This window comes from Hyposmocoma kahamanoa, unplaced genomic scaffold (assembly GCF_003589595.1).
Source record: "Hyposmocoma kahamanoa isolate Upper Pololo Valley unplaced genomic scaffold, ASM358959v1 86, whole genome shotgun sequence".
In the NCBI taxonomy this organism is placed as follows: domain Eukaryota; kingdom Metazoa; phylum Arthropoda; class Insecta; order Lepidoptera; family Cosmopterigidae; genus Hyposmocoma; species Hyposmocoma kahamanoa.
This window is the reverse complement of record NW_020654289.1, coordinates 5,930,177-5,954,234: the sequence shown is the minus strand read 5'-3', so window position 1 is coordinate 5,954,234 and position 24,058 is coordinate 5,930,177. Positions and strand designations below refer to the sequence as shown.

Below are 24,058 nucleotides of genomic sequence, written 5' to 3'. Positions count from 1 at the left end.
TTCAAAACACTTGAGAGAAATTCTGAATTATTTCTACTGTCCAATCTAATATTCTTTAATGGATCATTGTCTTTCAAAGAATTTGATGTCTCTGAGGTATTTCTATGGCTCTTGGATGGGGAAGACTTGTCTGGTGTTTTTAAAATTTTCTTCTGAGGACTCTCTGATTTACATTTTGGAGATGGTGTTGCACTTATTCTAATTGACCTGTTTGATTTCTCGGGTGTTTTATCAAATGCTGATGGGAAATCATTAAGTTCATCCTAAAAACAGACATTTATATATTTGCTGGATATATAAAATAATAGATACCTTTTATACACTATTTCATTAACTTAATATGTGCGAAAATTTGTAAACACACGTGGATGAAGATCACATATATATCATAAGTAGTTTATTGCCTCTTACCACATCCATGGAATCAAATACGTCATGACTCTGATGGTTAGGTGTCTCTAGTTGTATTACATTATCCAATTTGTTTGGAGGGACTGTCTGCCGTGTTAATATACTGGGAGATCCCTCTTTATAGTTTGGGGTATCCTGTGACATGAGAAATTTATGGACATTATGCGTAACTTACACATATCTCTATGATACCTAGCAGCTAGAAACTAGCATGATAGACGGCCCCACGTTTGAGATTTATTTTGTTAAGTTACTTAATATTAAGCAACTATAATAATAATACAACTTGTCTATGAAGTTGGTGCCAAAGCTTATGGGTGTAAACAAACAGATTTTGATTGACAAATTTGTAAATATGCATTCAATTATTTTTCATTGACATTCACATTTTATTTTGCCTTAATTATTATGTATCTTAACGACACACTGCGCCCCAAATAGTTTTGGTGCATAATCCTAAAGTAACCTCTTTCTAACGCGCAGGCGAATTCTAATCCACCATTTTCAAAAATTTTACCAAAATCTTTAGGGTTACCATGTGTCTCAAGAACTTGTGACGGGTTGAGTTAAAACTGCCACTGCAATGATATTATTATACCACATACAAAATAGATGTTACAATGTTAAGTTGCAGATAGTGTGTTGTATTTGGCAATGTAGCTCCTATGTTGCACAAAGCCTTGTATGAATGAATAAACAAATGAAATATTCTTTATTGCACATTAAAATTATAAAGACAACACAGAACAGTAGTGTAAGTATCACAGAGTAAGCCAATGTACAACGGGCGGCCTTATTGCTAAATAGCAATTTTTTCCAGGCAATCCAAGGATCGAAATTTAAGAGTTGGAAAGGGGGGTGCAACCAAAGAATATCTTGTAATGAAAGTGTTTTAAATAAATACACTACTCATCAATTAAGTAATATATAAACAATAATAATAACCACATATATAACAAGAATGTATACATAGACATTAATATATAATAATAAGGTCATATACTTTTGTACGGCCATAAAATAAATTATAAATAGTAATAAGAATAAATAAATTTATGAAGGAAGATATACCACTAAGCAAAAGGATATAAAATTAAGGGAATGGAGCAGAAAAATCAGAATTAGCAGTTATGGAAATTTTCCTTAACATTTTGAAGGAATCAAGAGTAGGGAATCGTCCAATTGATTCAGGGAGAGGACTCATACTTGTTGATAGCAGATACATACTTGTACTACTAATTGATTAAAAATACTGAAGTAAAATTACCCTTTGAATTTGAAGTGGTTTTTCATTTGACCCCTTGAAAGGTGGCGTCCCTGTAAGTTAGAAAGAGAATTTGTTAGCTTGAACAACTTAGTCACTTCATATTCTGCAATAGTATGAGTAGGCTATGGACTTAGTAAATCAATACTCTGTTCAGTGGCATACTTGAAACAAGGAAGCAATTTTTTTTTATAATATCAAGTGACGGGACGAACAAGTTGTGCACCTGATGGCAAGCAACGTGTATATCCATAACAGTTGCTGTGCCACTCAGAGCTTTAAATCACAAAAACTAAGGGGCACTACCACTGCGTCCCACACCCTGAGACATAAGTTGACAAGTCCCATATGCCTGTAATTTCACCAGCACTCTTACTCTTCAAACCGGAACACAGAAATGCTGACATTACTGTTTGGCGGCAGAAATAGGTAAGGTGGCAGTACTTCCCTGGACGAAGTTTTTCACAAGGAGCTCTACTGTTACTAATCTACAGATGATTGTGTAAACAATGTATTTTATTGTACTCACAGGTTTTGGAACTGTTAGACTTTGATTTCCATACAAATTTTGATTTCTTCTCCGATAGCTCTTCATCATTGGTTTCACTGTAAAAAACAAAGGGAACAATAAAAGCATAATGTATTATACAAAATTGTCGAGAGAAACAACTTATGTTTTTATGTATACCTGGGAGAAGAGGTTCTCAACGATGCCTTATTACTTTTCTTAACGAAGTTAAATAAAGAGGATTGCTTGGCAGTAGTACTGCCTTTTTTCGTAGCCATTTCAATGGGAATCTCCAAGAAATCCCAAAGTTTAATTAAAATTCATTAGTGTGCAAATTCCCGCTTCCAAATAATTTGTTTTGACTGTCAGTCAGTCAAAAATTCTAAAAACTTTTTATTAAAAAAATATTTTATATTTATTTACTGAGCTTAGGGTACAGGCAATCAGCTTAGCGTTTAAAGCAAAATTTTAAAGTTTTTGTACGTACATACGTCCAAAGAAAAAATAATAAAAATAAACCATTTTTCCTGGAAAAGTAAATACTTCTTAACTTGCCTTTTTATAAAGTATTTGCTTTGAAGTAATGCTAATATGGTGTTCGTCGGGCTATATTTAAGTAACGCTGTAGCCAAAGCACAATAAATGAAAAAGAAAAGCAATTTCGTTAAATTGACAGTGCCGCCGTCGCTGTCAATTTGACACTGCCATAGGGATGATGATGATGAGGGGATATAGGTGATTTTTAGCTTGGAATCGATTTTTCGGATCGCAATGCATCATATGCGGCAGATTCGATTTCATAAAAATCGTTTCAAAATTTGTAATAAATAAAACACCTTACTATAGTAATAATGTTTTAATTGCCTTAATAATTTTTTTTTTCCTTCACAAATACCAATCCTTTACATCTAATTAAACTTTTCAATAATAATATATAATTTAATGTTCAAAGCATTGTTCTCCTGTATATTTTCCGTTTCTGTGCTTGACGAAATCAAAGACTGGTGTCTCTTCATGTGATTAACAGTCCATATTGTCTTTTGTTTTTACGACACAATGAAATTTTTGCATTTTTCTCTATTACCAATCTTAATAAAATTGGACTACACACTGGATTTAATAGGCGGAGTCATCAGTAAAATCACAATTACACACAAGACCAATCAACGATATAACTCGTCCACAAAAGCTGTTAATGAATAAACGTTTTATTATTTGTTTAGTACCATAAACAATGCGGATAAGTTATACAGTGTCAACAGATTACGGCTTGTCTGTAATCAATCTTGCTCCTTTGATAAAAAAAAACAATTAACATCATCATTAATAACACGAGTTGTTAATATATAATAACGCTTTTGTTTAAATTATGAATTCGATTTAGTCAGCCTTTCCCAAAGTGGGCGATAAAGCGCCCTTGTGGGCGCTGCAGGCCTAAGGGGGATAAGAAACCCAGAAAAAGAAATGGGGGCGTTGTGTAGAGGCTTAGGGGGAGATTTGTAATTTCATCTAGGAGACTCTTAGACACCGAGTGAGCTCTCGACTACAGCTTGTGAACACCAACTAATATTAATTAAGAGATTGCTCAAACTAACTCGGTTCGATATTTCTCTCCGTGTAGTTCATATATCTGTCCTGTTTTATTGAATAAATAAAATAAAACTCATGTCAATCGGTCGCTCCGTTTCGAAATTAAAGTAGACATAAACAAACAAATAAAAAGACAACAGACACAGTTTCGCATTTTAATAGTTATTAGTATTCCTAGAGAGGTAATTTTCGTAGATGATAGACCGCCGGCAATCATGTTTTAAAAAGTTTTTGTTAAATAACCCGATTTGTACGTTCCTGTATCAATCGGCTGGTTCATACAATACTTGTTCGTACTTGTTGAGTACGATTGAGCGTCGAATGAGATTAACGAGTTTATGCATGTTTGTCTTATTCCTGTCGGTGCGTGCTGCTTATGCAATCCTATATAAACAACGTAATATTTATTTTAATTTTTTTCATTTCATTTTCATTTCAGCAGTACTTAAGTTTAATACTTATTTACGTATTTCTCAAAACAAAACAATATCGGAAGTAAAAAAGAAGAGACGGCAATACTGTGCGGAATATATTAAATTCGGATTCATTGAAAGTCCCACAAACCCATAGTCGCTTTCATTTTTTCGCATTCTATGTCTAAAAACATTTTCGAATGAAGCAATGAAGCCTTCAAGACTGCAAGATCATTTGAATAAAATGAATCCAGATAAGAATGACAAGAATGTAGCATATTTTTCAAGACCTAGAGAAGAAGCGTAATACTCACCCAAGTGTAGAAAAACTCTTTTCGGCGGTTGCTAAGCAAGATGATGATGGACTTCGAGTTTCGTACAATACCTCTTTGTTAATTGCTCAAAAAGGCAAACCGCACAACATCGGAGAAGAGTTAATTTTGCCAGTAATAAAGGAAGTAATAACTACTGTGCTTCATTAACCGGCCGCAGATATTGTCTGAAAAATTCCTTTGAGTAATAATTCTGTACAAAGACGGCTTGATGAAATGGCTGAAAACATTGAAGAATCATTGTGCCATCATCTGAGGACTAGTCAATTCTCAATTCAGCTCGATGAGTCCACTTTACCAACTAATGGAGCATTGTTGCTGTCTTACGTGAGGTTCATTAAAGTTTAAAAAATATGTGAAGAACTATTGTTTGCTAGAAATTTAGAGACCTATACCAAAGGCGAAACCATATTCAATACATTGGAAAAGTTTTGTGATGAAAAAGAGATTCCCTTGAAAAATATTATATCAGTACCAAGACATTTTGAACTTGGAAATACCAGACTGAGTGTTGGATCCGTTTTCAAATGTCAACACAACCGCAGCTGGAGAAGAGCTTATAGAATTGACAAAGAACGAGGAAATAAAAATCAAGTTCAAAAATGGCTACCAAGAATTTTGGCTACAAAAATCGATCCCGCAACTGTACCCTGAATTGTGGTCAATCATTCAACGATTCTTGATAGCATTCCCATCGTCATATTTGAGTGAACGTGGATTTAGTGCTGTGACAACGCTGCTTACTAAAAAGAGAAATCGTTTGCATGTTACCGAACGTGGTGACTTGCGGAAGTTCTTGAGTAAATTGGAACCTGATATCAACAAACTTATTAAACAGCATCAGATTCATCCTTCACATTAGTTTTTATATTAGAATCGATTATGTTTGTTTTATTTTGAATAAAAGATACTCTATCTGAATACTATAAAGTTGCGTTTCAATAATTATTCTCATTGGCAGGTGTAGTCCGTAAGAGTTAACTTGAGACCTGGGGGGCGACTCTCGGTCTCCGTCCGACATCCGTCCGAAACAGTAATTCAAATAAATAATATTCGACAAAATTAAAAGACAAGTATCCAGTATGAAGCTTCATTCGCATCATGCGTCTTTTCATTAGGTCAAGTATTGCTTATTTGGCAGTAATTGTTTCCGACGGATGGCGGACGGAGATCGAGAGTAGACCTGAGCGCTCTGGTCTCAAGTTAACTCTTGCGGGTTATAGTGAATGTCTCGTTTAGTCTCCGCATGTATAACTCACAATAATTAATTCAATTTGAAGTTATAGTGGTTTTTGAGTAGGTGAAAAAATGGGGGCGCTACAAAAGAATTTATTCTCAAAGTGGGCAGTAGATAAAATAAGTTTGGGAACCCCTGCTTTGGATGATTCGATTCGCCATAATTTTGAATCGATTCGTTCAAAAATCGCATTGAAATTAATTGATACAATAAATCGCCATATCGTATTCAATTGAATCGATTTTCCAAAAAATCGAATTATAATGTGCATCCCTATCATTGACATAAAGTTCCTTCTTGTTATTGGGAGTTTTCTCGGTGCTTGTGGTTTTTTTAACAAATTAACGGGAAAAAAGAATTCAAATACCTATTAGTAAAATGAAGGACGCTAGAATAGTTTTAGATAACGAGTATAACACGTATTACGCAGGACAAACGCTGAATGGGAGGATAGAATACGAGTTTGATAGTCCTATAAAAGTTCGAGGTAAGGATGTAATATTTATTTTAGATCTAGTGAGTCATACTTCCTAATTAAACTGAGTTATTCAAAGGATCCGCGTCTTCTTGATTGATAGCTTAGATAAACATCGTATAAATGCTAATTGTTCTGTTAGATTTACAGTTACTATAACAAAGTCTTTTGTACTGATATTTGTTCCCTTGTTTGCGTAATTTTATGGTAGTGTTAACAACTTTTCTGTTGTATTCTTTCCTACTGTGGGTATTTTGCTGTTTTTATGTCGTAGAAAATTATATCAAATTGCCACATAACTTTGTAATGAATGTCTCATCGCCATCATATCTGCCGGAAGACGTCCACTGCTGAACATAGGCCTCCCCCTCCTAATCCGCAAAACTTTTTTTCTAAACTTTTTTTATGTTGATATTTATTGAATATTGAGATGATATTCATATTATTTTTGCAAAATTACTGTACTATAGTCCATTTGTTTAGGTACCTACTTAACTAAATGTAAACAATCTTGATACATCTTTTTATTGAAACACATGCTTTACAAATCAATATGTATAAAAATAGGCATGCAATTTCATATGAAGCTAAGCATTTGTATTTTGTATTTGAAGGTAAGGGAAAATCATTTTATAAATGTATATTTCATGAAATATACATCTCAAGATTGTGTACATTTATTTAAGTACCTAAACAGATGGACTATAGTTTGTTATAATTATTATTACAAAGATTAAACACGAAGAAAAATTCCTTCAACCAGACAGGATCAATTTCTCTAAATGTTAATTGTAATTTATTGGTTTCACACAGTGACTTTTATGAGCGATGTAAATGCGCGATTGCAATGCTACTCTTGCAATTTTCAGGTGATTGCATCTATACACATGTGTTATTGCATTGATGCAATTGTTTATAAACCACAAGTGTAGCGATGTAATCACGCGTTTGCATCTGCTACTCAAAGTCGTGCGCATGTGTAATCGCTCGTACTTGGTACCTTCGACCCTGTAGGTTAGCATGACAAGGCGCGACTGGTGTGAGAGCGACATAAAGTGCGAGATACTGCTATTTTCGCATAGAGATCCTGCGCTTTATGTCGCTCTCGCACTACTCGCGTCCTGTCGTGCTAGCCCTACTTGTTTAGCCCAAGTGCAGGTTAAGTATTGTCAGGTCGAAGGACTTTTTTTGTATTAATAATTATTACAAACTTTTGTATATTAAAAAATAATAAAAAAGTATTTTTGGCAGGTATTTATGTCAGATTCAAAGGCGAAGCCAACACGGCTTGGACAGAGACGAAAGAGGAACAGACAAGCACGCAGACTGATCAGGCACAATATGAGACCAGAGACACTATGCACACTGGACATGAGGAATACTTTAACATCATGTATTACATGCTTGGAAGTGCTGAAGGTACGTAATAAATGAATTAAAATGTATTATTATTAGGGTTGGTTCATAGAGGGCCTATGCAGCCAGTCATCACTGCCACCGATTAACCGATCTATTGTAATCACCACTACTTTCGGAAAATCTCACACTCTTCAGCAAGGTGGAAAGTACACGAAGACACAAATTGAAACTGGTTGCCTTTAAGACTACCCTCTTTCATGATAATATTTGTGCGATGGCGCCAAAACTATACAGTAAGCTGCCTAATTATATACTTGCGACTAACGACAATGCCAATTTTAAAAAGCAATTATTTAATTTATTGACTGGGAAAGCATATTATAAAGTCAGCGATTACTTAAATGACAAGAACATAGAATAATAGTTAACCACCACAAAATAATGACATAAATATAATTAAGAATTTAAATTAAAATTAAGTTTTGACATTTTGTAATTAAAATGTAGTAGTATACTGTTAAATGAATTTAATTATGTAAATTGTATGTCGTAAAATTGGCAATACGTACTGACACAACAATGTTAAATAAGACCTTATAGACGTGCGTACACAATAAATGATTTGATTTGATTTCACTACTACAAAACCAAAGTGCCCTGTGGTTCAGACTGGACGTTATTTGATTTTGATGCCTGATAATTTCCCATACCCTAGGTAGCGAAATTGAGATTCCAGCTGGGAAGCAAGTGTATAACTTCACATGCACATTACCTCCCGTGCTACCATCCTCGTTTGAGAGCCAGTATGGCTATGTGCGGTATACCCTAAAGGTATGTTATTGTCATAATTTGCCCACACACTTTTATGTAAATGATATTATTCCTATATATTGGAAATGTAATGATTATAGTTTATATTGTAATGTGTAACATTGTAGTAAGATTGACTGCGCCTCACCTACTGAAAACCTTGTAATTGATGATGATGATGATGAATGATGAGATTTTTCATTAGAACAGTAGTCCTAGTGAAAAAGTAGTAACTTTAATTGAACTTTTTGTTTAGTACGAGTTTGGGCCAGTGTAAAGGCCTTTTCTTTCCTAAACATTAAGACAAAAAAACAACATGAGTTGTTTGGATGAGGAAAATATGTATTCTGTAATTCTTTTTGACAAAGAATATAAAATATGGAATCAAATTACGTTCATAGAAGTAGGTTTTTCAACTGTTGTATTATTTTTGAAACAGTCAAGATAAAGCTGTGGAGTAATAAATGATATGGAACCCCATTGTGACAACAAGAATGCTATGATGGACACCTCTACAACTTTTTGACCTTTGTACTTTGTACAGGTAACCCTGGACAGGCCGTGGCAGTTCGACCATCACACAAAGTTAGCCTTTACTGTTATTAACCCCTTGGACCTGAATCTCAACAACTCATATAAAGAACCAATCCATTTGCAAATGGAGAAAACATTCTGCTGCTTGTGGTGCGCATCAAGCCCACTCACTGTGGATGTGAGAGCGCCGGTGTCTGGTTACTGCCCAGGACAAGTCATTCCTATCAATGTTGACATTGAAAACAAGAGTAATGTGCAAGTACACCTTGTCCAAGTTGCTCTTAGAAGGGTAGGTACTAGAAAATACAACAATTACTTTTTGCATGCCAATAATGCTGTTAACAACACACTCACTACAACTTCGCAAGTTTAGAGCTCAAGAAACTGTTCTGTTCCTCTAGTTTTTTGAGCATGAACTTTAGTGCGCTATTAGCTGTGGTGCCTACGTGATACTACGTTCTGTAGTACCATGTAGGCACCACGACAAAACAGTAATTTTTACTACATTCAAGCTTATGATAAACCTCGGTTAAAGTTAGTATTTCATATTCCTATCGCCCTCTAGCAGACGCGATTAAAAAGCACACTTATAGTTTTATTTTTCCCAATGATCGGAAATTTGGATGCAAATGGAGCGATAATATTATTAATGATGTCGGGAAGCAATTACCCGTTTATTTTGCTAGTGCCACAAGCACTTTGGAAGCGTCATAACAGGCTCTCGGCGTCTACTAAAGGGACTTTTCCACCAGCGAGGCGAGACGAGAATTGAAATCTCGCCGGTCTAGTTCCACTAAAAACTGTCCTTCATAGTTCGCGCTGTGGTTGTGAATGTGACGTTTCAATACTATTCAGTTCGTGTACACGCGGCTGAAGTAACAAGTCCCGTGAATTATTATTATTAAATATGTTAACGGAAGAATAATTTGATGAAGCCATGTTTTTTTAAATGAACGTACGTACCCCACAATCTCGCAATTGATGTTAATAGAAAAATCGTGTTTCCGTTGGAGAGTATAATACTCTATATAGGCAGCAATACCTGCCGATTAATATTATATCAACATATATTTCAAATCAGACGTCTGTCGACGACCGTCAATCCAAACCATTTCTACCCTTCAGTATGCGCTAGGAGAGAATTGAATTTTTACCATACAAATTTCAATCCTCGTCTCGCCGGTGGAAAAGCACCTTTAGACCCTGCGCCCTTTTACGCCGCATACCCTGCATTATAGATAAAGCCGGCACTGGTCTGAAAAGTATATTTCTGATTTGAAATCTATTTTATTTATTTTTATTTTATTTTATTTTACATTTGTAGGGAAACTAACAGCTAGGTACAAGTACATACAAAAAAATAAATACAGACGGCCAATTACAAGCTTCCACAGATAATAAATAAGCTTTATGTTTGGTCTGTGCACAATTAATGAGGAAGGAATTTAGAAAACAATATGATTAAAAAGAGAAATTCGTCCAAAGAAAAAGAAAAGAATTACACTCTAACAAGAAGAATTAAAAAACTTATTACTAAGAAGTCGTTTAAGTTGGTCAGGTGTGGTACAAAATAAGTCAATATCGAGCTGTTTTGCTATTTTGTTATAGTATTCACTCGCCCTAATAAAGTATGAATTTCGTCTATAATTTACTTTCGTCAAAGGAACATGAAGTATGCTGGGATGTCGAAAAGAAGCCACTATTATATTAAACTATTATATTATATTAAAGCTTCTTTCTTTTATCTTTTAAAAACACTTCGTTCATATCGGATATGCTGGGCGTGTTTGACAATCTAATTGAGGCGAATATTTTTGCTGTGTTGCAATGGCAAGATGCACAATGGTGCATCTTTTATATGAGGAGATTTTCGTATTAATTTTACAAAATTTCGAACTTTGGCTACAATCTCTTCGTAAACCATACGATCAGCACGAACAGTGAGTGTTTTAATTTAAAAACAGCCTTCATTGCTTGCTGAATCCACGTCCTCATCGTTATCGTATTCAGAGTCGTCACCTGACGCATGTTGAAAAGATACTATTGCATGTTCGAGTTCCATGTTAGTTTTGTACTCCGTATAAATTCCTGCAAGCCGAATTCCGTGAACTAGCAAAGTTAGTAAGCCTTTGCCAAGTTCCTATTTTGACCATCATTCGCACCCCTCGTGGAAGAATGCCATAAGTGGAGTTATTTTAATTAAAAGTTTATTGCTCCATTAGATACAGAAAAATATAACCCACAGAGAGGATGTTGGTTATATTTTTCTGTATCTAATAAAGCAATAAACATTTTTGAAGTAACTCTACTTTTGCCATTCTTCCATGAGGAGTGCGATCTCATACCGTCGCCGTCGGTTTATTGGTCAACGATGTTGTCTTCTAAAGGCACACTGAATTTTGGCAAGTTGGTCTCGTATCATGTTAAATGCTATCAGAGCTGGCATTAATCCAGTGATCTTAACAAAGCCGATTTTTTTTAAATTGTAAGCGCTGAAACCTCTACTGTTCGAGTTTATTTTTATATAACGATTATTTCGTAACGGCGGCCATTCATCCAGTGACGGAGTCTATTTATACCCAGCTTTTTAGGTCAAGTATTTTGCTTTTCGTTTCTACTTTTTTCTACTCGAGTTAACATAATTTTTTCAATTTATTGTATTTGGTGACATAGTTTTGTAGTCATTTTTATTAAATAATTAAATAATTGTCGGTCGCAAATCATGGCTTTCCGATTTCTGAAATAAATACATCGGAAGGAACAAGTGTCAACAGTCACTGTTTGGGTTCCCTTCAAGTCTGCCATTACGACTTTTCACCTTTTTGTTCCTATTGTAGTCTCGTTTCTTTGAAAATTCCTAAAGTAATATTAATTATACCACATGATGACGCAAAGACAGAATTATTAACTTCAATATTATATATCGATTTATATTTGAGTTCAGAGTTCGGATAAGAAAGTAAATCAAAATGTCATTATAAAATGTTTCAATATCGAAATTACGATAGGCCTATTATATAATAAACGACAATAATAAACGAGTTACCTATCTATCTATCTGTGTATCTATTATTAGGCTTTATAATTCTGGAACTGCAATATGGAAAAAATCTTCTCTGAATTCTCGACTTGCGAAATTTCGAAATCTAGGAAATGCATTTCGGGTCATCCCCTAAACTTTTCCAACACATAAAAACACGGATTGTTTAATGCTAATTATCACGGTTGAAAATTATCAAGATATTTATTTTCTTTGATAATTATCCAATATACTCAGAAAATTATCAATGTTGATGTATGAATCAGCATCTTATATACATCAACAGCCATACATTTTCGTTGTTTAGTTATTTTAATTTTCTGACGAAGAATGACCAACAGTGACAAAAGTATATAAACACTAAGAAAGATTTTGGGCACCATGATTTGGTTTGTGACTTTTTTGAGATTGACATTTAACGTTTGGATATTACTTTGATAGCATTTTGTTGTTCCAATTAATTTTACAAATATCAAGATAATTATCGTGATAATTTATGATCACAATTCAATCACTATCAATGGTAATTATCAGTTCTCTGGATAAGACGTAATCCCCGAATACCTAGCAAGACATTTAACCTGCGAACGTATAAGAATAACACTTTCTTTTATAATCCCCTGATACGATTGTGTCGGCTTTACAACAAGATGTCTAGTTTTGAAAAACTCCGGTTTGGATATTTTTGAATCAAGATCCATAATATTTAAAGGAGTAGTACTCGCTTAACATTTACATAGGTATTCACTCAAACCCATTTCGTGTTTGTATTTAGTAAATTAGTGGGTATATTAATTAGGTAAGGAATTTATTGTAGAGTGTCAATCTATTCGATTGTTATCTGTTTTATTGTTCGTATAATAAATAAGGAAGTTCGAACCTTGCTAAAAGTCACAATTTTCACTTACTGAGTTTCGAATTTACTCTATACTTAACTCCATTGAACTATGGCGCGATTATCTGGCATATTTATTTATTTAAAGGTGGTGACATTTAGAGCGACGACGCCAACTTCCGCCACGAAAATTTTGAGGGAAGTGGTTGTGGAGATCCAGGAGGGCCCAGCACCTGCTGGGTCTACCAAACACTGGGACATGCGTCTTGAGGTCCCTTCCATACCTCCCTCCAATCTCGTTAATTGTGGCATCATCGATTTGGACTATGATCTGAATGTGAGTGTATATAAAATATAATTACCTATGCAAGTCAAATGCATAATGAATTCTGTTTAGTAGCAGTCGAGCTCCTTGTGAAAGAGTTTATCCAGAGAAATACTGCTGCCTTACCTATTTCTGCCGCCAAGCATTAATGTGAGCATTGCTGCGTTCCGGTTTCGAAGGTACTGGTGAAATTACAGGCACACGGGACTTGTCAACTTACGTCACAGGGTGTCGTGCCACTGCGGCAGTGCTCGTAGATCAGATTTAAAGCTCTGAGTGGCACTGCAACTGTCATGGACAGGCGTGTCCCGTCACTTAGTATTATATTTAAAAAAACTAAAAAGGCGGTTTTGTAAATATTTTTCCCGCTTTTATAACAACAGTGGTAGTCTAGTAGGAGGTAACCTATCATAAACTCGATTTTTTTCCGAAATAACGTTTGTTCGAATTATCTTTACATCGAAAACCGAATTATAACGAAACCGTTGTTATTTCAGGGTATGTTGGATGTTTATTGCAAAGACACGATTAGGTTCGATTAGGTTAACTTCATTTTCCTCTCAAAATTACTTTCGAGGTTATGAAATGTCATTTCGGACTACTGATAGGTAACCGTTTTCCAAGGGTTGTAAACTTTTAAACGTTAGTTAGAGGTATGGCACTAAATATACACAAATATACGTAACTTAAAAATTTAAGTCATAGGGTGCATGCCGCCATAGGGATTGGAGCTGCCGAACTCTTCATTGAGAAACAACCAGTCTCCTTTTCACTCATTTTCCAGAAATAACGTTTGGTCGAATTTTAATAGTCCTAAATTAATAATCCCCCCGAATAGGCGGGAGTTGCCATACTTTTTAAAAATATAATATCCAGTGACGGGACGAATAGGCGCGCGCCTGATGGTAAGCTACACGCTTGTTCTTATGAACAGTTGCAGTGCCATTTAGAGCTTAAATCGCAAAGGTCTGGGAGGCACTGCGCCCGTCACCCTGAGACACAATTGACAAGTCCCATGTGCTTGTAATTTCACCAGCAGCCTTACCATTCAAAACCGGAACACAATAATAGATTGGTGTCTTGATTATGGAGTACGATTATGAAATAGAAATTAAATGCTTAATAATTCTGAATCTGAGGTACTCTTGTTCAAACAACCATAAACACGTCTACTACATGGTGTTATTTTTTAAACACCGAACGAACACTTAAATTCTATAAAGAATGGGGCGTGAGACATCGAGTATATAACCAGAAATAGAGACGAAATGAGGGCCATCTATCCCTGGCAACTCATCCGGCAAATGGGCCTTATATGACTTTTAAATATCAACTCTCGTTTGCGCTGAAATCACAAATTAGAAAGCTGAAATAGTACAGCGCCAACCACTGATCTGTATGTACGTCATCCTTATATTCCAAAAATAGTCTGTATTTATTGTAATAAAGATAATAACTCTAATAGTGGGGGGCTGTTCCATTCGGTGGTGTGAGAAAGCAGCAAAACAAACAGAATCACACATTTTTTTTCAATTTTCGTCCATTATGGCAAAGCTCAAAATTAACCGGTCGATTTAAAGTGAAACAATTCACAAGTCACAAGTAATGATTATGCAGAATAGTTTTCAAACAAATTAATTGATATTTCGTCTCTATTTCTGGTTATATATTCGATGACGTGAGACGACTCGCGTTAAACAACGCAAGTGCACCATAAGATTAGTGAATGTGTGCGTCCGGACACTTAGCGAGACTGGCGTACAACATACAAGCCGCTCTGCTACGTTTGTGTGGAGTTACCACTTTTGTCTTATTTAACAAACTTTTATGGCCGAAAACCCGAAAACAGAACCTTCTTGTTGAAGTGAACCAAATTGCAGGTAGTGTGCAAAGTGTCGGGCTTACATCAAAACCTGACGGGTAAGAAGTACGTGACGATCGGCACTGTGCCGCTGATGGGGCAGCTGGCTGTGCCTACGGCACCCCCGCCTCGCCCCGTTCGCGACGACCCTGCTGTGCTGCCCGTTTCGCCTGGCCCACCGATGGATTCTTATGTGAGTATATTTTAGCAGCTATACCACTTCCCATAGGATTTGATAACACGAGCAGTATATGGAACTTATACCGTGCTCGGTTCGGTGTGTATCCTAGCTTCGGAGCCGTTACATGCCGACGTAATGTGCTTTTGTGTCTGAACATATTTTTCGATAACGGATGAGCTAATTTTTATTCATTTGTTGCAAATCATAGTTATTAGGGTGAGGCTACACGAGCGTTAGGCTAAGAACTCATGGAGCGGTTTTCAACCGCGCCCGCCGCGGTTGAAAACCGGTTCATGAGTTCTGTCTCTAAGAGTCGCGTTTTTTCAGTCTCATAGTTTCCGTTCGACTGAAATTCGGTTGGGGCGCTATACGAACGTATTTTATTCAGTTGCTTTTAAGCGTTTGTACGGGGTGTTTGTGTCATATAAGTAATGAATCTATTTAAAAAAAAGTGCATATATGGCATGGCATTTGAGATGTGGTGCTGCCGTCGCATGTTGCGTATGGGGTAGTCACTGAGGGTCATGAACGAAACCGTGCTGCAGCGCGTTCTTATGTCCCTGAAAATGATGCCATCTGTCAAAAGGCACAAAATAGAGTATTTTGGTTACGTGATTACGAACGATAGCACGCAGCTACAGCTGATAATGATGGGCAAAGTGCAGGGAAAGAGACGCGCTGTGCGAAAAAAAAAATTGTGGCTACGGTACGTCCGGGAGTGCACTGGCATTGCAAATACATGAAATTGACGGCCAATCTTCCAGGATTGACGAGGCACTCTAAGAAGAAGAAGTGCATATATAAAGCATTAGAAGATAATGTTAGAAAAAGAAGCTGTTTACATCCACTCAATATGAAAAGATTAAAGTGTGGCCAGTTACACATACTATATGAAAGTCTGTGTGAACATCCAGATTTGTAAAGTACTAACCACATGCCCACGAATGTTTCCTATATATTCCTTCACTCACGCCTCCCTCTACCAGTACAGACACATCACACAGTACGACCGAAGTTCGGCCTTAATTACGCGCGTGAGTCGACAAACAACAAACCGGACTTTGATATGAAATCGAATGCAGCGTAAATTACGCGACTCAAAAAACGTGACTCACACTCCAAATATTATGCTCGTCTGGCCTCATCTTTAGAGCAGGGTTTTAGTAGAAGGTTTTAATGGAAGGAATTAGTTTTTTGTTCGAAACCCACATGCATTTTTGTTCTTGTGATTATTTCCTCTATATAGGATGGATTACTTTCAAATAACTTCTCGCCACTTCGTATCATAAAAAAAAGACAACAACACTATATTCCCTCTACAATGAGTAACAAGAGTAACGGAATTCGCTCCGGGACACCGGGACGGGACTTACCCAGAACACCAAACTCAGAATCAATTGAAAAAAAAAATCCCAAATTGGTCCTACTAGGAATGGAACCCGAAGTGCATGTATATAGGTGTTTAAGGACTTAAGAATTTTTTTCGAACGCAGCACGGCGTGAGTGAACTGTTTATCGGCGGACGGCATCGATCGGCGTAATTAGACAATTTAATTAAGAAATATTGTCAAATAAATATGTTATTATTTCATTTTATTGTTTATTGTTCTGCTTTTTTATGTACATCAAATTCACAATTAATAAAAAAAAGTATTAATTGTATTTCATTGCTTGCGTATCTCTGCTTTTAATAATTATCACCTAAAGCAAGGTTTCTTATCCTGTGGTCGATTAATGGACGCCGGGGCTCCATGGTGAGCCTACCTAACACAATGCATTTATATAAAAATTGGTATACAATATGTTGTGAATAAATAGGTATTGTGCGCGTGACCTTTTTGAAATTTCGCGCCCTTTGACGACTATCCATTATTTGAGCCAGCGAAACGCGCGTAAGTGCCTTTAACATCAACGCCTTTGAGGTTCTGATTATGGTTCAGCATATGCAGCAGCAACCGTCACGCCGACTATTCATATTATATAAAATTTAATCACAAACAAGGGCTAAACCTCGTTCGTCGTCGTTTTTATTTTTTGGAAAGGGTCCGTGATCTCTGAAATTTTTAGAAAAAGTTTAAGAAACCTTGATCTAAAGTATTTTCTTCTATTAATTATCACTTAAAGAAAGTTATCTTGCGTTAATTATCGCCAGTGATCGGAATTGAGGAAGTTAACTTACCTAGTGTATGAACATTTTCTTAGTACGGATCTCCGTACCCATTACGTAATTACCAAAAAATCTCGAAATGCATGTGTACAATACGCATTGGCGTATAAATTTTCTTTTTTACTGTTCATTTTCTAAACATTCCAAAATATGGCGTGTCACATGTTTATTTTTCAAATATCTGAAGTATTTAAATACGTAAGTACCTATTGAACATCGAGTATATAACCATAAATAGAGACGAAATGTCGTTTAATTTGTTTGAAAACTATTCTGCCAAATCTTTACTGTGACAATTGCGCTTCGATTGGCCAGCCCGAATTCGAAACAATTGACGGGTGTCGTCAATTGTTTCACTTGAAACCGACCAGTTTAATTTGAGCTTTGCTATAATGGACGAAAATTGCAAAAGTGCATATTTAATTACCGATGAAATGTGATTCCGTTTGTTTTGTAATTAGATGTTTTGTTGTTTTTCACACCACCAATGGAACCGCCCCCATTGTTAGAGATAATACTATCTTTATTACAATAAATACAGAATATTTTTGGAATATTCGGAGACGTACACACAGGTCAGTTGTTGGTGCTGTACTATTTCAGTTTTTTAATTTGTGATATCTGCAAACGAGAGTTGATATGTAAGAGTGATATAAGGTCCATTTGGCTGATGTGTTGCCAGTGATTGATAGCCCTTATTTCGTCTCTATTTCTGGTTATATACTCGATGCTATTGAAACACAACTACAACATTTAATATTATTTTTTTCAGCAAAAGTAATATTAATTTTTCGCCAATGTACTCAAATTTCAGTAAATAATACACATATTAAAATATAATCAGTTCCGAGTAGTCCCAGGATTTGTAGAAAGGAATGTCCACAGTATTCTTTAGTTTAGCCAAGTTAAGGCCCACAATTTCGACCAATGGTTATCATTTAAATTCTCTTCTTGTATGATCACTTGCAAATGGCCAAGGAAAACATTGTAGATAACGTTCCATGTCGGAGTAAGTTCACAAAACACTTCGACATTTCGAATTCGTAGCGTGCGACTGAATCCATGCCGGTTATATTACCCCCGTGTCAATTTCAGATTTAAAACGCTTATCTACAATGTGTCTTCTGTGACAGGGCGGTGATACTTCAGGCTGGACCGTACCTGGCGCGCAACCCCCTTATCAATCGTTATATCCTACACTCAGTGAGTATGAATCTGTTTTTTATTTATTTTACGATTAACCAACCGGTGTTTAGACTGACGGTCCACCTGGTAAGTGGCTACCGCCTATAGACAATTTGGTAGGTATCATACGTTATGGGTGTAACTCAATTTTAACGATGCTGTGTTACTTACTTTACAACAAAGAACATACCGCCTTTTCTGCCGCCAAGCATTAATGTGAGCATTACTGCGTTCCAGTTTTGAAAGGTAAGAGCGGTGCTGGTGAAATTACAGGCACTTGGGACTTGTCAACTTATGTCTAAAGGTGACGGGCACAGCCCCAAAACTACTATTTTTTTTTTCCTTCCTACCCAGTGGCGTAGCGTCGATGTCTGTACCTCGGGGCCAACTTTAAATTTGCTGCCCCCTTTATTTTCACAATTACAAAAGCAGTTCGTTCCGATAGGCTCGACTCGATTGTGTTTTATGTACTTGCCGACAACATTCAACAACACATAAGTGGCGACATGTTTGTGCTGTTCAGGATATAATTTTCTCAAATAGTGGAATTTATTTTCTTATTTTAGGTTAAAAAATAATCGGCCGCGATCGCCGCCGCCACTATTGTTGTGTCCCCTCTGCACCCCCCACGCTACGCCACTGCTCCTACCCAATCTTTTGGTTATACAGGAAGGGCGCTATTACCTGTGCAAGAAGGCCTACACATTGATAAGGTCCCTTATCTGTCAGGTGCTGACCCCACATCGGCCCGTCGACATAGACTTCATCCGGTTCTCAAAAGACTAGTGCTTTGGGTGAGCGCACCCGGGTGCACGTATAGCACCCTCCCTATTGTGCAGATAGATATTGTTGGTTCGCTCGAGGTGAGCGAGCCAACAATAGCATTGTGCATGGCACAAATAGCAGTTGCCACCGCTAAGGTCGACAGGCACATGGAATTGGGGCAGGTATTTGCGATCTACAGTTCTGGCACTGCAACTGTTATGGGTACACAAGTCGCTTACCATCAGGCGTACGACTTAATCGTGCCGTTACCTGATATCATAAAAAAAGAAATTGCTGAATCACACTACGTAAATTACTTTTTTATTGACAAAATTTTTAATATTTTCTTATGATATCAAGTGACAAGGCGAACTAGTGGTAAGCCACACGCCTATCCATAGCAGCGTCACTCAGAACTTTTAATCGTAAAGAACAGTGCCTCTACCATGATATTACACCGACAGATATCGCTAGCGACCGCGTAAAATGTCTATATACAAAATATTGTTTCTTCTTGTGGCCGCTAGAGACGCTGTATAGTTTACCATACAAAATTGTGAAGTAATTTACGCGGTCGCTAGCGACAACTGTTACAGCAAACTCGTGGTAGAGGCACTGCCATTGCGCCCGTTACCCTGAGACACAAGTTGACAAGTTCCATGCGCCTGTAATTACACCAGCACCCTTACCCTTGAATACCGAAACACAGTAATGCTCACGTTACTGCTTTACGGCAGAAATAGGTAATGTGGCAGTACTTCCCTGGACGAACTTTTACCAGCAGCTTTTACTTTAGTAAAGTAAAAGCTGCTGGTAAAAGTTTTGTATATGTGAACGTATCTCATATTATACGCGGAATGATTTAATTGAAATTTCACCAAATTGTAATACTAAGCAGCAGACTTAGGCATTCGAATATTACGAATGTGTAAATTCTTTTATCTCCTGTTCAAGTGGTTACTTGTTGGTTAGCTTTTCTTACACTTTAATTCGGGCACAACAGGCATTGTAATATGATGTGCTAAGAACCAGAGTCGGTATTTATACAGAAAAAATCTTATTTGTCTCCCATTTTTAACTGCCTCGGTGGCCGAACGGTTACCATGCCGGACTGCCATGCAGAGGTCCCAGGTTCGACTCCCGGGTCGGGAGAAATATTTGTATGGCCTACATTTATTTGTCTCGTGAGTTTGGGTGTAATTTGTGGTTGTCTACGTGTGTGTCCATGGCACCCGCGACACAGGGTTTCCCTGTTGAGTGTGTACGTTATTATATTATTATTGTTATAGTCATATTATAATTATATAATAAATTTGATTTTTGAGTTCGATTCCGATTTAAGAAATCGGAATCGAACTTCCGCAGTGCAAGCCATTAATCCACCGAGGTCGTCAAAATTTTGTAATGGCTAAGAAGTAAACTTTGAGAATCTTTATAATTAAAAAAAAGGGTTTAGTTTGTTTATATTACTAGAGCAAGATAACTATTGTAGCAACGACTTCTGACCTAGCCAAAGTGACCTCTCTATTTTATAATTTCAAACATCTCCGTTTCGTAAAGTTTATTTCATATAAAGTAAGTAGGAAGCAAAACATTTTGAAATCGTGATAGATTGTATCGATTTTCGTAATACACATTTTTTGTTATTAATATTTATATTAATACACTGCGTTACAAGGGGGATAAATATTTATAATTACGAACAAAGTGACCAATTATAAAAGCCCCTGGCCCAAACGTTTGTGATTGTAGTTCCGCCCGTATGGCATACAAAATAAATGTTTTTCATCATCAAACTTGCGGGAAAGTTAAAAAAACAGAAAACTAGTCTTAATTTTATTCACATTAATACTTACTAAATTTGATGTAGCACTTGCACGTAAATAGTATGATTGCATGCAGACTAACTTGACTATAATGCCCCAAATAAAACTCTGGGGTCTTTTTTCTTCTCATTATATAGCGTAACGAGAAGAAAAAAGGCCTGAGGGTTTTAATTTGGGATATTGTAGTCAAATCAGCCTGCATGCAATCATAGTAATTACGTGCAAGTGTGACGAAAAATATTGAATGTTTCACGGGCGTTACGGGAATTAAGAACCTCGACTCCGAAAGCCCCCAATCTTCGACTTCGGGTTTCTAATAGGCTCGTTCGTAATTACTTATTTATTGCCCTTAATACACAATGTAATATTATAACGCCATTGTTGTACTAAACTATTTATGGATAAATGAATTACAGCTCAACCAGTATACAAGGTGTCTCCGTACACGGCACGCACGATTCAAGACCGCGAGGACAGGAACCACACGCAGGTGGTGGGGCCGACGAGCTTCGCGCCCTGCTATCCTACCTACGCTGCGGTCCAGCCACCTCCGTTGCCACAGTAGACGGATGGTATAGTCAACAGCACATAAAGCGCTTTTGTTCGAATGTCACCTCCAGCGCAACGGAACAAGATCCGTCAATGTGTAGCTTGATGTGCTGCCGTCTGTACATTGAAAATAGGGTGAATCTGGGATGAAAACAAAAAACTTGTCAATCAAAGTTAAAAGAACTAAGATATAAAAATCTGGTATGTCACATAAGCGATTTAATATAATCTATTTAAATCCATTTTGTAGCAAAAGTAAACAAATCAGTTTCTGAAGCAATTACTCAATATATGGAATAAGTAACACTACACGTATATTTTGAAGATTTCGACTTGATTATCACTTTTTCCAACGATATTAAGTTGAATAACAATTTAAATTTATAAAATTTTAAATAATGTTAGTGGAAAAGTGAAGTTTTGAAATGAATTGTCGCATAATGCTGTACTAAAAAAAAATCATTCCGTTCATTCAGTTAAAGTTTTTTAATCGATTAGTAAACCAAATATTTCAATCACAATCGAGCAAGTATTTAAGTATAAGAATTTAAAGGAAATTTAAGACTTCGGAAATTTTAAGTTTACTTTTATAGGTTATGTAAGAGAAACCATACTAGTAATAAAGTAAGTATATATGAAAATATAATTACTCAGTATCGAATCATAATGTTTTTTGTTAGTAATCAGCAGCGAAATCGCAAAAACAACTGTTACCAACTGATTCAATTAAACAAATCGATTCATTCCATCAATTAATTGATTTGTAGTTCGCAGTACAACAGGCCATCACGACATCTACGGTCGGGTCAGCGACCTTTACTTTTTGGGTATAATGGATTGAAACGCATTATAGCAATAAACATTGCATAATATTTTATACATTAATCTCCTTACTTAAGACGTATTCCACCCTTTCTTAAGGGTTGAGATTCACCACATTTTGCGGTATATAAAGACAGACATTAAAGACAAAAATACCGCACAAAAATTGCTAATATAATAAAATTGTACTAAAAGTATTAGTATGCAGTGGCGAAGTATGAATTAATGCCGTTATATTATATTGACACGCAAATAAAAAACAGAAAATGAAATTATTTCTTAAGAAAAACACTTGCAAATAGATACTATATTCATGGTATTATAATAAGACAAGCATGGTAACTCCATAAAAACATAGCATCGCGGCTTGTATGATTGCACTCACAGATTAGTATAATAATGAAAGGCGTTTGGGACAACCTACGCTATGCATCGCGAGATTATGCGAATGTGTGCATCCGTATTTGACACAGAGTGGGCCGCGTACACATAAAAATCGCGCTGTTACGTTTGTAGGGAGTAGTGTTGGGTCGCGTCGCAAACAGTAGAATTTTGAAAATTCATATTTTTCCACATTTGGCAGTTGACATCTGTCAAAAGTTGAAGATACTATGTCCGTTGGATTGTGTAACCGATCATCTTCGATTGAGTGCGTTCCTGGTACACAATTTGTCACATACCATGTATCTTTCAACTCGGACAGTAGTAGAAATGTCCTCAGTGGGACAGAACCCAAAACCTACAAAATTTGAATTGAATGAAAACAACGGGAGCCATTTTGAAGATGTTTTTTTACTTATTTCTATTTTTTCCTATAAATATCATTTTAAATGTCGGTTTACTCTAATTTGCTTTTAGATATACAATTATATTTTACAATTCACGCTAAATAAATTTTTCAAAAATGTTTCCGGAAAATTTTCCACATTTGAAATTTCTGAAAATTACCCAACAGTAGTATGGAGTTCATACTCGTCTTACTTTATACTATGCTATAGTCATAGGTCGTATCAGTTTCTGATCTTAAAGCGTAGTTGCAAGTTATATTCTTTACCACGGATGTGAGACAATCTACAACTTATTACTAATTCTCTCATAATTCAATCTCAATCGAGTTGACTTACCATTAAAGTTGACGAAGATGGTACGTATTTTTTTTTTCATAGGAGTGAAAGACACCTTTGTTCAATAAGCAAGGGAACTCTGTGATAGGCAGCTTGTTTGATCGTATGAAATGCTCAGGCGTTTCATTTATTTTAACTGAACTGGAAATGTTGATGTAGACTAGTTATTATGTTATGCTCGGATTAAGAAATTTCTTAAGAGAAGCCACGGTATTCGACACTGCTTGTGTGCCTGTTAGTGTCAAACTTCTTGATAGTTTTGGTGCTTTACTGTGTCAGAGGGCTTCTTTTTAATAGCACAAAAAGAAAACATAGGTTTATCATTTAATTTGTATTTTTTTTTATATCTCGAAATCTTTGTAATCTCACTATTAGAAAATGTACGCCGTCCAATTTATTAAAACAAAAAAGTAAAAAATAAAGGTAAAAGTAAGTTAAGTCGTAC

At 36.2% G+C, this 24,058-nt stretch overlaps 2 protein-coding genes across 2 annotated transcripts in view; one reads left to right on the top strand and one right to left on the bottom strand.

Annotated features, from left to right (window-relative positions):
• The window catches only part of LOC113234881 (putative protein TPRXL), a 27,789-nt gene extending 25,321 nt beyond the window's left edge, over positions 1 to 2,468 (bottom strand). Inside the window, exons 1-5 of the mRNA XM_026470403.1 lie at positions 2,364 to 2,468; positions 2,205 to 2,281; positions 1,679 to 1,728; positions 412 to 546; positions 11 to 263 (exon numbers count right to left, since the gene is read on the bottom strand). Coding sequence (XP_026326188.1) covers positions 11 to 263; positions 412 to 546; positions 1,679 to 1,728; positions 2,205 to 2,281; positions 2,364 to 2,461 — 613 coding nt within the window. The 5' untranslated portion in view covers positions 2,462 to 2,468. The remainder of the gene's footprint in view (positions 1 to 10; positions 264 to 411; positions 547 to 1,678; positions 1,729 to 2,204; positions 2,282 to 2,363) is intronic.
• Positions 2,469 to 6,133: 3,665 nt separating this feature from the next.
• LOC113234702 (arrestin domain-containing protein 17) lies at positions 6,134 to 23,678 on the top strand. The gene is made up of 8 exons (XM_026470143.1): positions 6,134 to 6,242; positions 7,482 to 7,649; positions 8,305 to 8,420; positions 8,944 to 9,222; positions 12,957 to 13,145; positions 15,014 to 15,187; positions 18,476 to 18,545; positions 21,535 to 23,678. Exons 1-8 carry the CDS (start codon positions 6,134 to 6,136, stop codon positions 21,681 to 21,683), a joined length of 1,254 nt encoding a protein of 417 aa, XP_026325928.1. The 3' UTR covers positions 21,684 to 23,678.
• Positions 23,679 to 24,058: the final 380 nt, after the last annotated feature.

Excerpts from the sequence above, each read along its gene's own strand:
- LOC113234702 (XM_026470143.1), top strand. The coding sequence starts at position 6,134 with ATGAAGGACGCTAGAATAGTTTTAGATAACGAGTATAACACGTATTAC. Across the intron at positions 6,243-7,481 it reads TAGTCCTATAAAAGTTCGAG|GTATTTATGTCAGATTCAAA; the intron begins GTAAGGATGTAA and ends TATTTTTGGCAG. Across the intron at positions 13,146-15,013 it reads ATTTGGACTATGATCTGAAT|GTAGTGTGCAAAGTGTCGGG; the intron begins GTGAGTGTATAT and ends ACCAAATTGCAG.